Raw genomic sequence first — 16,215 nt, 5'->3', positions numbered from 1 at the left:
CTGCTCACCTTCACTCCTTCATTCCTCTTTTCTCCTGCCTCTGGAACAAACTCCCTCACTCTCTTCAATCCCACTCCTCCCTCCAGGTCTTTAAAACGGCTGTTCACCACCATCTCTTATCTTCCCCAATCCAAAACCTTGATCTTTTCTACCCCCGCTAATTTCACCCCAAATCCACTTTTTTGAGGTGACTTTTGACTTCTTTCCTGGAAGTCCTTGGTGTCATTGCGTTTTATACCTATCCTGCCTCCCCCCAGGCCCTCTCCCTCCCACACATCTCCCGATGTCCCTGCTCTCAAATGTTGTGTTTGTGTGCTTCCTCCGCTTCTCTCCCCATCTTGTCGACCGCTCCCCTTTTTATGTACTTTGTTTGCTTGTTTGTTTGATTTGTTTGTTTGATAAATGTTAGCTCTTTCACGAGCCTCGACTCTGTATACAAAAAAAAAAAAAGTTGGTCTATCTTTTACGTGTGCAAAAATTGCTGATTTTTTACTTACCTAATCCATACTGCACTCCACTTCCTCCTCTATATCTTTTTTTTATTCCAACCTCATTTATCATCTCTCAGTCCTTCGCACACTCCCCTACAAGTTTTTTGTGTACAAAGTTGAGGCTCATGGAAAGGCAGAACACAGGACAGAACAGAACAGAAAGAACCCAATAGAAAGTGAGGAAACACACCAACAACACAACTAGAGACACACCGACACATCGGAGTAAAGGGACACAATTCGGAGAGACAGTTGGAGGAAGAATGGGCCAGGGGAGGAACGGAAGCAAAGGGAATTGTGGGAGGACACCATGGCCGGGGGTGGGAGGACTAGTTAACAAGGGGAATGCAAGATCAAACCCAACAAAAATGGGGCTGAAAGAAGAGGAGGGAAACCCGGTCATGAAAGGGCGCCGCAACAAAAAAAATTGAATGGAGGGAGGAAGGAGATGGGAGAAAACACAGTGATGTAAAAATGAAGGGGTGGGCTTGGTGAGGTTTCTTTAGGGTAGAAAAGATCATGGGTATGGATTGGGGGTGCCCTGAGAGGGTAGTGAACAGCTGTCTTGATGCCCTGGAGGGAAGGAAGGGATTGAACAGACTGAGAAACGTAGTTCTTCAGGTGGGAGAAGAGGAAGAAATGAGTGAAGAGAAGGTCACCTTCTTTTTTCTTTCTCGTCCTCTCCACTAATATTCCTTTTTATAATTCAAATTTTCTCAAACCAGCAACACCTCTATTCACTGTCCGCACATATTAAGTATATAAATAACCACCTTTAGAGGCCATTTTTCCCCACAAAGCGGGGGTTGGCCTTTTTCGGGAACCGTGGTTGTTGTTGTTTTTCGGTCCCCTTTTTGAAGCAATGTTTTACGGCCGGATGCCCTTCCTGACGCCAACCCTTTATTGCCGCCTTTTAACGACAAACAGGGAATTACCAGTGAACTGGTACTCAATTAGCCGACCTCGGAAGGATGACAGGCTGAGTCAACCCCCCTGGCGTTAATTCAGCGATCGACTGGGATTCGAACCCAGGATCCTAGGATCCTAAGCCGGCACCCTAGCCGCTAGCCCAACACCAGGGATGCACATATTAAGTATACAGCCTCAAATTGTTAAGCATACAGCACATATTAAGTATACAGCCTCAAATTGCATGCATAACCAGCCAGCTTGCCATATCATGAATCCTCATCCTAAAATGTCTTTCTTCCCAAAGGCTTTCTAATGTTTCAACATTTCGATCCATTTTCATCATTACCAAGCTCGGAAATGTTATACCAATTAATTTCATGCATTATCCATTTATATTTTGTCAAAAAAAAAAAAAAAAGGCTTTCAGAAGAAAGGTTTATTATCGGGAACAATTTTGCTTCCTGCCCAAAATAATATGCCAGGTATCCCCTCGAAATTCATTTAAAGTTCCAATTATCCATAAACGAAGCAGATTGTTGCAGCAGAATGGCCTTGTGAAGAACTGTCTATTAATTATAACTGATTTCATGTGCACACATTGCTTCCCTCGGAGCATTGTCTCATCGTTTGTTTGCATACTCCAGCGAATAATGATCTTACTGGCATGTCATTAACACCTTACAGTGAGAAAACAGCAAGTCAAAAGGGTGGCTTCATTGCAGTAAGTTCAACAAAACCATCACATTTTCACTACTCCCACTCTAACCTTGCAAATAATAAATGCTTCATTCTTACCACGAGTACACCCACTCCCTATGGGAGCGGCAGGAAGGTCATGTTATTATCCTCTCTGGGGTATATAGATTACAGTAGATCTACGCCTGTGTCCGTTAGTCCGTGGGGTACGTGATAGGAATATATTATAATGCCGCAAGTAGGTCGGGATTCCTCCCTTTCAGTTTAGTGTTAAACAGCAGTAGCGAATGTTTAAAAAGATAATCGTACGTTTTTGTGGTTTATAATATTTTTACTTCCACTCGGGAAAATTTACATCCCCACTAAACGGCACGACCAGCTATTTATAAACGTTAACGCGGAGCTTGTCAAGGAGGAAAAATAAATCCTTGAGGAGAAGGGATATTATTAGTATTAGTAATGTTTTAACATTAATATTATTCTCTTATGACAATGTTGTTATTACTTTTGTTATTGGAAGTGGACTTGGAAAAATACCACGATTAGCTAAGTTAACATGGATATATACACTACATGACCAAAAGTATGTGGACCCCCCTTCTATTTAGTGGATTTGGCTATTTCAGCCACACCCATTGCTGACAGGTCTATATAATCAAGCACACAGCCATGCAATCTCCATAGACAAACATTGGCAGTAGAATGGGCCGTACTGAAGAGCTCGGTGACTTTCAGTGTCGCACTGTCAGAGGATGCCACCTTTCCAAAAAGTCAGTTCATCAAATTTATGCCCTGGTAGAGCTGCCCCAGGCAACTGTAAGTGCTGTTATTGTGAAGTGGAAACATCTAGGAGCAACAGCAGCTCAGTCGTGAAGTGGTAGGCCACACAATCCTATGACGGTGACAGAGGAAGGTGACCGTCATCCTATGACGGTGCCATGTTGAAAGTCACTGAGCTTTTCAGTACAGCCCATTCTACTGCCAATGTTTGTCTATGGAGATTGCATGGCTTTGTGCTTGATTATATATATATACCTGTCAGCAATGGGTGTGGCTGAAACAGCCGAATCTCCTAATTAGAAGGGTTGTCCACATACTTTTGGTCATGTTGTGTATTTTGAGTAAAAGACCTACTTTATCCATTGTGTCCCATCAGATTATATATGGAATTTACCATTTTTATTAATCTTAACATATTTGGCAGTTAACTACGCCAGCATATATCATTATTTAACCTCTCAATGCATAAGTGAAATTCAATTGCTGATAGAACTCTTGAATTTTCATCTCAGCCGCATCTGAAAAAAGACTTGCTTGTTTGAAACACCAGTGGGCCCATTGGACCAAATTTTCATTGGTCTTCACGGCCTTGTAACATACCTGCCTACTGTAGTGCTTGAGCATTAGCCTACCTTTTGCCAAACCCAGATGTGCTTGGGCCAGGGCGGTGGGAGGAGGATTATCTATGTTTGTTATTATTATTGCTAAATTATACCAATATCATTATTGTTGTTAATATTATTCATATTAAGTAATGTATTATTTGTTACAATGTTATAAAATTGTTTTTGTTATTTATTTTGTAATTACTAGGGCATGCCCGTACTATATATAAGCTAGGACGTGCCCGTACGTGGGTGCCCGTTCCTTGCCAAAAAAAAAAAAAAAAAAAATTTGTGTAGGGGTGTGTGTGTGTAAACATCCTAGGGCGTGCCCGTACGTGGGTGCAAAAAAACATGCGTGCAAACAACAACAACAAAAAAAAACTTTGAAACCACGTGGCAGTAACGACCACAGAACCCCCCCCCCCTCTATTTACATGAATGGTTTGGTCCATTCGCAACGACCACAGAACCCCCCCCTCTATTTACATGCAATGGTTTGGTCCATTCGCAACGCCAAAGCGAACGGCGAACGGCTAAATCGCCATAGCTCGGTAAGTACTTGTCCGATTAATTTCAAACCTTGAAAAGGCACATCCTCGGGTCCCCAGCAATATACCTGGCAAGTTGCAAGTATATCGGACCCGTGGTTGTCGAGAAACAGCGGTCACAGACAAACAAACGTACAAACAAACAAACACACAGAGATTACTGGAATTATAGATAGACTAGGGCATTGCCCGTACTATATCTATATCTAAAATTATATCCCCCCCCTCTATTTACATGAAATGGTTTGGTCCAAAGCGAACGGCTTGCGAGTACGGTGACAATCCCCCCCCCTCTATTTACATGCAATGGTTTGGTCCAAAGCGAACGGCTTCCGGAGTTTGGTAAAGAAATCGCCATCGCGTGCACAAACGCGCAGGAAAGCGAATGAATCGCAAATTCGGTTTTATTAGTTTTAAAACATAGTTTAACGCCAACATAGTTTGCAAACGTGAAATAAATGAATACGCTCTCAAATGTGCCATCCGAGGCAGAGTGTGTCCTCCACGTTCGGCACACGCGATCGTTCGCTGCTCTCTGATTGGTTGAATCGTTTTTTGGACATAGCTCGGTAAGTAATTGTCCGATTAATATGAAACCTTGAAAAGGCACATCCTCGGGTCCCCAGCAATATACCTGGCAAGTTAAAAGTATATCGGACCCGTGGTTGTCGAGAAACAGCGGTCACAGACAAACAGACGTACAAACGTACAGACGTACAAACGTACAGAGATTACTGGAATTATAGATAGACTAGGGCATTGCCCGTACTATATCTATATCTAAAATTATATCCCCCCCCTCTATTTACATGAAATGGTTTGGTCCAAAGCGAACGGCTTGCGAGTACGGTGACAATCCCCCCCCTCTATTTACATGCAATGGTTTGGTCCAAAGCGAACGGCTTCCGGAGTTTGGTAAAGAAATCGCCATCGCGTGCACAAACGCGCAGGAAAGCGAATGAATCGCAAATTCGGTTTTATTAGTTTTAAAACATAGTTTAACGCCAACATAGTTTGCAAACGTGAAATAAATGAATACGCTCTCAAATGTGCCATCCGAGGCAGAGTGTGTCCTCCACGTTCGGCACACGCGATCGTTCGCTGCTCTCTGATTGGTTGAATCGTTTTTTGGACATAGCTTGGTAAGTAATTGTCCGATTAATATGAAACCTTGAAAAGGCACATCCTCGGGTCCCCAGCAATATACCTGGCAAGTTAAAAGTATATCGGACCCGTGGTTGTCGAGAAACAGCGGTCACAGACAAACAGACGTACAGACGTACAAACGTACAAACAGAGATTACTGGAATTATAGATAGATAAAGAAAGCTCGATCCAATACAACTCCACGAAAACATCACACACACACACACACACACACACACACACACACACACACACACACACACACACACACACACACACACACACACACACACACACACACACACACACACCTCATCCTTTTGTAGTCGATTTAGGGAACGTTTTATCTTGGCGTAATGACAATATAATTTAAGTTGTCCAATGTTTTTTTTAACTCATCAATATTCTTGGTCATGTCTTACAAAACATTCTTAGTTTTAGTTCCGTACATGGGTCAGTCTTGGCTCACGGAGGAGCTAAACAACAAAGGGCAGCAGGTTTACAGATTGTGCTAATAATCATCCACTTAAATGTGGGTTTTTTATGTCATGAGAAGTTTTTACATGTAAAATACTTGTTGAAAGTTTTTTTTTTTACAAGTTAACTTTGTGTATATAATCATCGATATGCACCCAGTATCGCAAGGGCATGCCAAATTTATCACTAAATCTTAGTCATATACATTTGCTAGACAAAGAGATAAAGAATCTTCAATTGTACAATAACTGCCTACTGTAGTGCTTGAGCATTAGCCTACCTTTTGCCAAACCCAGATGTGCTTGGGCCAGGGCGGTGGGAGGAGGATTATCTATGTTTGTTATTATTATTGCTAAATTATACCAATATTATTATTGTTGTTAATATTATTCATATTAAGTAATGTATTATTTGTTACAATGTTATAAAATTGTTTTTGTTATTTATTTTGTAATTATAAAGAAAGCTCGATCCAATACAACTCCACGAAAACATCACACACACACACACACACACACACACACACACACACACACACGGGAATGTCACAGGAAATAGACTGTACTGATGGTAATTTCTACTCGTTGTCTTCACTCATCCCACCTGTTCTCCGATTGTGATAACAGGATCTGGCAGTGACGTGTTCACATTCTCTCCCACGGACAATACTTATCCGAGGTCCTTGCAAGCATCAGAATCTCCTCCAGAGGGCACCGCACGTGTTGCCGATTCTCCTTCGAGGACGGCTTGCGTTCACGTGGATACAGAAATGAGCGGCGTGGATGGATACTCTTCCAAAGCCCCCGGAGCGTGCAACTGGAATGAAGCATCCTCTGGTCTTCACACTTTGCCAAAGATGAAAGCCAAAAGACTGGGACGAATGCGTGCTCGTGTCGGAGTTGGTGTTAACAGTGGAAAGCACGAAGGGAAAATAGAGAAAAGTGGAAATCCAGAGCAAATGATGTCGGATCAGAAAAACGGGATGCTGCTGAAGGATGGAACAGATATTGCAGGACAAGTGGCAGAGGCTGGGACTTTCACTATACCAAGACAACAGGCATACAGGACTGGACAAGAAAAAGGAAAAGTGATGCAGAATGAGTGGCCAGCCTTTGAGTTTTGATCTTGAGGAAATTATTTCTGCATGCCCATGGTTGCAGAGCAGCCAATGTCAACCTACATCCATAATATTGCAGGATTGTAATACAATCTGAACAAACTTTGGACATAATATTTTGATAAAATTATTTATTTATTTTTACTGACTTTTAAAAACATTTCCAAATTTTCCAGTTCACAAAAATATATATGACAACTGGCTTGAAGATAGAGTTGGAATACATTTTAATGCTATTTTATAATTGTCACTTTTATAAACCTGGGAGTGCCTCATCATCTCGTGAAATTGGTGTCAGGAGTAGGATTGTACTGAAGCCGTGCCATTTTATTGGATACACGTCCAATTTGCCATTGTGGAAAATTTGGCAAAAACAATATCCCAAGTTGTTTTAAAGTAAGTTACCACATAAATTTAGTTTGAAAAATACACTTGTAAAATATTGTTAAATATCCTGGATTTGTAGATTTTATCTAAAAATCTATTACTAAAACTACTGATCTAAAATGACGAAGATTAATATACCAAAGGAAATTTATGAAATTCAGCTTCCGCGAACCAGATTAAAGTGTACGGCCTGTATCAGGTTGTGAAACACACTTGGAAATGAGCACATCATTCCATTGTGCTTGTACAAACATTTCAGCCGACCACCAAGATAGAAGAGTCAAAACAGCCCCAACAACGTTCCTGCAATCTGTTCATGTTCCTCCTTGCAATATGATGTCCCTTTTTGTATCTTGTATGTATAAGTGTCGGTTTGCCCCCCCGTTGGAACTCAAGAAGGGGCACCTTGAAGCAGCAAAATGAGGTTTAATACAAAATCGAGCAAACACAATATTGTGGAGCAGGCCTTGAAATCACAGGGCCTTGTCACACAAGACCTGCAAGTCCAAGCCACCCTCTAAAAACTCCGCAAAATACAATTTGTTATATACATGAAATAACAGGAAAAACGCTGCGCTAATTATGACCTCAGACAAGAGAGGGCCTTTGAAGACACAAAAAGGAAGATATTTCTCAGGCTCTAATTCCAAACAAGCTGGGCTTTCCAAGGCCCAGCGATGCATTCCTATAATAAAGTTCTATGATGTGAACATTTGGTAGTGAAACATAAGAAACCAGGCACACAAAGATCAAGGGATACATATTACATCATCCCCTGTTCGAGGTTAACTTACAACTAATTCCCATAATTTTCATCCTTAGAAGATGGTGGAAAAATGTCCCCAAGGTTGGATATGACCGAGTCGTGAATCAACACGTTTTGCAGTGAATCTAGTTTTTTGAAGCAAGCAAAAGAAAGACACAATTAAATATATATTTCTCAGGTGCCCTGTGTCACGTGGTGTGCCCCCCATGTACCCCCTTTGGCTTTACGACAACTCTTCGGAGCATACAGAAATCAGTTAAAACGAAACATATTTTGGTTATTGGTAAAAATACATAACGGTATTTCTACCTTTACCTTAAGAAGGCATAACAATTCTCTACATACCGCCCTTTTGGATCTAAGATACTGTGGCGGACACAAAAGCCCACTGGCGTGGTGACATCATTCCACGCACCAAGTGGGCGGTGGCCACGCCCGAGGGGTAGGCGTGGCCTCATGATATACCCCGGGCGACCAGCCCGGAGGAGTACAGTGTTACAGTGTAGTCTTACAATAAAGACGTTTATATGTTACCGCTTGTCCGCTTCCTCCTTGCTCACAAGCAGCGCGCGTAACGCCGCGCTTTACTGGTGACCCTCGACGTTGGATCTGCCGGAGCGATCCTTCCACACGCGACGCCATCGCCATGGCCGCCTTCGTCAAACTTCCGGAATTTTGGGAGGCTCAGGCCGAAGTCTGGTTCGTCCAGGCCGAAGCCCAATTTCAGCTTCGGCACCTCACCGGCGATGACACGCGCTACTGCCACGTCGTCGCCTCCCTCGGGCCCGGCACGGCCGCTCGAGTTGTGTCCGTCCTTCGCCACCCACCGGACGGCCACAAGTACGAGGCACTCAAGCGGCTACTCCTAGCCACGTTCAGCCTCACGGACGACGCACGGGCCGATCGCCTCCTGGATCTCCCCGAGCTCGGTGAGACGCGCCCGTCGGTCCGAATGGACCATATGCTGTCACTGTTGGGCGACGAAGCCCCCGGTTCGCTATTCCGGGCGCTTTTCCGTCGCCAACTTCCAGCGCAGGTTCGCCTCGCGTTGGCCGGGACCGGGCTAACGGAACCCCGAGCATTGGCGGCCGAGGCGGACAAGTACTTCGCCGCTTCGGACACGCGGGCGAGCGTTGGCGTGGCCGTCACGGCCTTCGACGCTGCTGTTCCACAGCATCATCTTCTACAGCACGCTGAGTTTCAGCAGCATGCTGATACGCACCTCGTGAACGCCGCCACGCCCCGCCCACCGCCGCGGCGAAAACCGCCACCGCGGGGAAACCCGTCGACTCCACCGGCCTGGCGGAGCCAGCCGCGCTCCTCCAGCTCCACCACCTGGTGCTGGTTCCACGCCAAGTTCGGCCACGAAGCTCGGCGGTGTCATCCGCCGTGCTCCTTCAACGGGTCGGGAAACGCCCGGGCCGGCGCTCAATTGTGGCGATGAGCGCCGGCCGTTCGAGCAGCCTGCTGTTCATAACGGACACCTTCTCCGGGCGCCGTTACCTGTGCGACACGGGAGCACAGGTGAGTGTCATTCCCGCCGGCACGTCAGACAAGCACGCCGCGGGTGGGGGCCCCGCGCTGCTTGCCGCGAACGGGACGCCCATCCGTACGTACGGAAAACGCTGCCTCTCTCTGCGGTTTGGAGGGCAGGTTTTCCGATGGACGTTCGTCACCGCCGACGTGCCCATGGCACTGCTTGGCGCGGACTTCCTGTGCGCTAATGGGCTCCTGGTCGACGTCAAGCGCAGACGGCTTGTCCAGGCCGAGACGTTCAGCTCGCTCGCATGTGCGTTGCCCAGCTCAACGAGCGGCTTGCCAAGCGGCTTGCCGAACGATTCGGTTCCGGCCACGTTGGTCTGTACGCTTCCGGCAGCGGACGCATTCACCCGCCTCCTCGCCGGCTTCCCGGCCCTCACGCGGCCCACCTTCTCGGCGGGGGCCGTCAAGCACGGGGTGGCCCATCACATCCCCACCGTCGGGCCACCGGTCTACGCCCGGGCACGCCGCCTCGAGCCGACGAAGCTGGCGGTGGCAAAAGCGGGGTTCGCTACGCTGGAGCGACTCGGCATCGTTCGGCGCTCAGAGAGCGCTTGGGCGTCGCCGCTGCACATCGTGCCGAAGCCCGGCGGGGGATGGCGACCGTGCGGGGACTATCGCCGTCTCAATGACGCCACGACTCCCGACCGCTACCCCGTCCCCCACATTCAGGACTTTTCCGCCCGTTTGGCGGGCAGGTCCTTCTTCTCGAAGGTGGACCTCATACGCGGCTACCATCAGGTCCCCGTCAGGCCGGAGGACGTCCCGAAGACGGCGGTCATCACGCCATTCGGACTCTTCGAGTTCCTGCGCATGCCCTTCGGTCTGAAGAATGCGGCTCAGGCGTTCCAGCGACTGATGGACAGCGTCCTGCGCGACTTGGATTTTGTCTACGTCTACCTGGACGATATCCTCGTCGCCAGCGCGTCCCGCGAAGAGCACCTACGCCACCTCCGCACGCTCTTCGAACGCCTGGGCCAGCATGGCCTGATTGTGAACCCCGCAAAGTGCCGGTTCGGCGCCGCCACAATCGATTTTCTGGGGCACCGTGTCACCAGGCACGGAGCCGTCCCCCTGCCGGCCAAGGTGGAGGCGGTGAAGGGGTTTCCGCGCCCCCGCACGATCAGAGGGCTGCAGGAGTTCCTGGGCATGGTGAACTTTTACCATCGGTTCCTGCCCCGTATCGCCCAGCTCCTGCGCCCCCTGCACGAAGCTCTCCGAGGTAAGCCGGGCAAAGGCGACGTTACCTGGACCGAGCAGATGGACACGGCGTTCACGGGCGCGAAGCTCGCCTTGGCTAACGCCACCATGCTCGCGCACCCGGCGCCCGATGCACCGATCGCCCTCACCACCGATGCCTCGGACTACGCGGTGGGCGCGGTGCACGAGCAATGGGTGCGTGGAGCTTGGCAACCGCTGGCGTTCTTTAGCCGGCAGCTTCGCCCGCCCGAACGCCGTTACAGTACCTTCGACCGCGAGTTGCTCGGACTTCACTTGGCGGTCAGGCACTTCCGCCATCTGCTCGAGGGCCGGGCGTTCACTGCCTTCGTCGACCACAAGCCGCTGATCTTCGCGATGGGCAAGGTCACCGAGCCGTGGTCGGCCCGGCAGCAGCGTCACCTCTCGGCCGTGTCCGAGTACACGACGGACATCCAGCACGTCGCGGGGAAGGACAACCCGGTGGCGGATTGCCTTTCCCGGGCCGTCGCCCACGCAGTCCACCTCGGCATCGACTATGCCCGGATGGCAGCGGACCAGGCCGCTGACCCCGACGTCCAGGCCTTGCGGACCGCCGTCACGGGCCTCCGCGTCACCGAGGTGCCGTTCGACGGCGCGGGCGCGGCCCTCTTGTGCGACGTCTCCCTCGGGCGTCCCCGCCCCATTGTGCCCGCGGGCTGGCAGCGCCAGGTGTTTGACGCCATCCACGGCCTGTCCCACCCGGGCGCGAGGGCCTCCCAAAGGCTGATCGCCGACAAGTTCGTCTGGCATGGCCTCCGGAAGGCCGTCCGCGGCTGGGCCAGGACATGCCTCGCGTGCCAGCGCGCCAAGGTGCACCGGCACACCCAGGCCCCGTTGGCCCCGTTCACGGTGCCGGAACGCCGGTTTGACCACGTCCACGTGGACCTGGTGGGACCTCTGCCCCCCTCGCGGGGTTTCACCCACGTCCTCACCATGGTGGACCGCACCACCCGGTGGCCGGAGGCCGTGCCGTTGGCGTCCACAACGGCGGCCGATGTCGCGCAGGCTTTCATCGCCACCTGGGTCGCCCGGTTCGGCGCCCCCTCAGACATCTCATCCGACCGCGGCCCCCAGTTCACCTCGGAGCTCTGGGGGGCGGTTGCACAGGGGCTCGGGGTCCGGCTGCACCGAACCACGGCCTACCACCCCCAGGCTAACAGCCTGTGTGAGCGATTTCACCGCTCATTGAAGGCCGCGCTCCGGGCCACCCTCCGCGACGGCGGCTGGGTCGACAGGCTCCCCTGGGTCCTGCTGGGCCTCCGGACGGCGCCCAAGGAGGACCTGCGCGCATCCGCGGCGGAGTTGGTCTTCGGGCAACCGCTGCGGGTGCCGGGCGAGTTCCTCCCCGATTCCACGGCACCATGGTCCGCGGCACAGCAGCGCTCCGCTCTGCAAGAGACCGCCCAGAGGTTCGCCCCGGTGCCAACGGCATGCCACGGGCACCCACCGACGCACGTCGCCCCGGAGCTTCGCACGGCGGAGTACGTCTTCGTCCGCCACGATGCCCATCGGACACCACTGCGGCCCCCGTACGACGGGCCTTTCCGCGTGCTGGAGACCGGGGCGAAGCACTTCACCCTGGACATCGGCGGTACTCCTGACCGCGTTTCGGTAGACCGCCTCAAGCCGGCCCACCTCGATGTGGACCATCCACCGCCAGTGGCCCGACCCCCACGTCGGGGCCGCCCTCCTGCGGGCGGACCCCCGGCACCGCCCAGCCCCGCCGCCACGCCGCCCCCCGGTCCTGCACCCATCCCAGGAGCAGCCAGGGGCATCCCACCTGGCATCCCTGCACCCCGGACGCCGCCGATCGCCAGGGGGCGCTTCGGCCGGGTCATTCGTCTGCCCCGCAAACTGGCCCTCCAGGTGCGCGGGAATTCTGGGGGGGCGCGTGTGGCGGACACAAAAGCCCACTGGCGTGGTGACATCATTCCACGCACCAAGTGGGCGGTGGCCACGCCCGAGGGGTAGGCGTGGCCTCATGATATACCCCGGGCGACCAGCCCGGAGGAGTACAGTGTTACAGTGTAGTCTTACAATAAAGACGTTTATATGTTACCGCTTGTCCGCTTCCTCCTTGCTCACAAGCAGAGCGCGTAACGCCGCGCTTTAATACAACGTTATCTATGAGCCAATCAAAGGCCTTTATTTCAAACAAAGCAGAAACAAAACCAATCAGGAAAGTCATTCAACATATCACGCGAAGGCAGCCCAGTAAGCATGTCCCGTACCCAAAGCACCACACATATTCAGTAGGATGATTCGCGTCTGTATGTGAGTATGCAAAGTATACAGTGTATAAGTCCGTAAAAGCGGGGTGATCAAATGGCATGAAAAATCCTCCAAGAGAGGTGAGATAGACAGTGTAAAGGGTTCACTAAACGTACCACGCGAATGCAGCCCAGTGAGCATGTCCCGTACCCAGTACCACACATCGCACTCAGCAGGATGCTCCGCGGGTGTGTGGGTGTCAGTGGGTGTAAGTGGGTGTATGATGTAAGTCAGGTGTAGATGGGTGTATGAGGTGAGACCGTAGAGGCATGAAGATCGAATAGCGCGTCAAATCCACAACGAAGACCTCTGGTTCCACCGGGGTCCACACCCAGGAAGATCTCCCGACCCACCCTTGGTCCACAGAGGTGCGGCCAGGACTCCTCCCCGACTGGAGCTCGCCCAGGCTTCCCCAGGTGAGATCCTTGGAGATCTTCAGCGCTCAATCGATATTCATGTTCATGAGGTCTCTTACATGCTGGTGATCTGGGGAAGACACAATGTCATCAGTATCAGGTGGCTTAAACCTATGGCCAAAAACAAGCATAACGGTCCAGAGGAGGGAGAGAAACTTCCTTTGGGTCAAAGTCGAGGTCGTCCGAGGCGATGCTGCTTCCCCCGCCGTCATCCATGGACGAATCTTCAAAACAATCAGATTCGGAACTCAGAGTATCTCCAATGTTGAGTTCCTCACCATCCAGGCTTGGGTGTGCAGTTGGGTCCAAATCCAGGATTGGGTCAGTGACGTTTGACTCACTGTGAGCTTGTGAGACATAAAGGTGAGCTCGTGAAACATAAAGAGGCAAGGCCTGCATTGAGACATAAACATCAGTCGGGGACCCATGCAAGTGGCCCACATCATCATCGGATTCATCATCCGTAACATCATCCTCGGGTGGCTTAGGGCTGTGGCACAGACGGTCAGCAGCAGTCAAGCCCTACCCTTCGAGATAAAGAGAGAGACCGCCCTTAGGTAGGTCATGGTGTCTGCATGTGACGCGTTGGGGCCTAGAGCATTCGGCTTCCAGGCAGCCCGCAATGCTCTGAAGTCCCGCCATGCCTCTTCGGTCGGAGTTGAGTCAAAAGCCGGGGCCGGGTCAACAATGGTTGATTTACTGTGAGCTCGTGAGACAGTAACAGCACAAAAATCATTAAGCGACGCCCGCGAGGGCCAGAGCACGTTCACATCTGAATCCAAATCCAGTTTGTCAATGCAGTTAAAATAGTCATCAGTAATATAATCCTTTTCAGGCAAATCAATCAAGGAAGAACAATCTTCGGAAGCGGCGATCTCATCATTGCTGCCCAGTGACTCGTTCGGGTCGTTGTTCCAGGATCCGTAGTCTGCAGTCACGTCGACAGCCGGAGTAGCATCTGGATCCGTGGTCAGCTTGGCGGTCATCACCATGGCCCTTTCCGGGGTCGTCTTTAGGGTCCATCCTGTGGTAAACTTTCTCACACATGCAAGGACTAAAGCCTTGGTTAGTACACTACAAATCACAATTCCTAGCCCCCCCCCAATTATGATCAGTCAATGTAGAAACTCACTACATTGTCTCCATCTTGCTTTGTTGTCTTCCTATGTGCAACCATCATTTTTTGTAAACACATATTTGCAAACATCATCTCGTATTGCTTCCATCCCATCAGTGTCTCAAAATCTGAAGCACAATTTTTCCTATATTTTTTCCCTGCATCTAATATCATTCACTCATCTCACTAATCATCCTGTGTAAACAAATTATCCACCGACTCATACCATAATTCACGTTATTAGCAGCTGGTAGTTAAATATCAAAATACATCAACTGGTATTCAAGCGAATTTCGCACCAGTATAATCCACTGGAAAAATATTTCCTTTCCCTGCGCTTTGTCCTAGGTTCTAGAACCTAGAGTCACCCATGTAGAGTAAACATTTATTTACACATCGTTCCTCTATCATCTTTGCACTTCCAACAACCTTCTTCAACACTTCCTCAGCAAATCCTTTCCGTCAGACTCAACCCACATCAATACAATGTCCCCTTCCAGGCGCGTCTGTCTAGCCACCCACAAATTGTCCACAAGACAAAATCATCATATTTCACACCTCAGCTCTCGAGACCACCCAGGGGTCCCTTGAGAGATGCATCCTAATGTTAATCAGCTCTCGAGAGCTCAATTTTGAACAGGGGTAAAACCAGCAATACTCAATTCTGCCAAGCAAGAGGCCAGAGCAGTATCACTCCCTCTTCCCTCTGCCCACCATAACTGGCAGACAGACAATGGCGAGCCACCAGCCCCAACCCTACAAGGCTCCAGCTCCCATCCAAAGGACACAAACTCCCTCAGACTGGCATAATCTCTTTGCCAGCTTATGTACGAACCAAGATTGCAAACAAATAGTTTTCCAAACAAAACTCAGTTGTCACCCTATTGCACCATATTGGCAGAATTCACTTCAGCTCTCTACCACCCTTGTGTCGAGTGGTGCCCCAAAATGACATTGCACGAACCCTTTCAATACCTGTCTAAACCTACTGCCATTTAACGACGCTTCCCAGATGACGGTTCCCCATACACTATTCTGGCACAAAATTGTTGCAACCCACAGATGCCACGATTATTTGAACAAACCCATTTTCCTAATCCACCTGTTCAATTCTCATTTCAATTTAAAGTCAATCCAATGTCCTCTAATACCTCTCTTAGCATCCCATGCACCTGTTGCAGACACCTGTTTTAGCCTCTGGCCCAATAGCTGCCCAATATTATGAATATTCCCAATTTTCCCAATAAACAAATAATAAAAAGAAAATAACCTGATCTATTTATTGAAATAAACCTAATTCTCATGTTGGTCAATTTTTTCACCCACTGTGACTCTCGTGTCAATCCTGCCATTCCCAACCACATTTCCAGCGAGGATGACGTCACTATTTCACACCTTTCCTCCCTTGAACAGCTGGTGGTCCTCCATGAGATGCATTCCGATGTTAATCACTTCAAAGTGCCTAATTGGCCCTCCCTGGAATCGCACCTTTAACATTACCGGCACCGCCCTTTCTTGGTTCAAATCTTACCTCTGACAGACACAAATCCACTGCTCAACTCTATCCTGACGAACTGCATCACTGAAATAAATCCTGGCTTCAAATCAACTTTCTCAAACTTAACTATGATAAATCTGAAATAATCGCATCATCTTCCTTCGAAGTCAGAGCACACCGACACAGTATACATCAAACATTGGATTCATA

General features: G+C 49.8%; 1 protein-coding gene across 1 annotated transcript in view; it reads left to right on the top strand.

Moving 5' to 3' along the window:
• The window catches only part of LOC137426465 (ras guanyl-releasing protein 3-like), a 309,201-nt gene extending 300,750 nt beyond the window's left edge, over positions 1–8,451 (top strand). Inside the window, exon 16 of the mRNA XM_078779402.1 lies at positions 6,282–8,451. Coding sequence (XP_078635528.1) covers positions 6,282–6,778 — 497 coding nt within the window. The 3' untranslated portion in view covers positions 6,779–8,451. The remainder of the gene's footprint in view (positions 1–6,281) is intronic.
• The last annotated feature ends 7,764 nt before the right edge of the window (positions 8,452–16,215 follow it).

This window comes from Myxine glutinosa, chromosome 5, assembly GCF_964187855.1.
Source record: "Myxine glutinosa chromosome 5, kmMyxGlut1.1, whole genome shotgun sequence".
NCBI lineage: Eukaryota > Metazoa > Chordata > Myxini > Myxiniformes > Myxinidae > Myxine > Myxine glutinosa.
The sequence above is the reverse complement of the archived record's forward strand: the minus strand, read 5'-3'. Positions and strand labels throughout refer to the sequence as shown.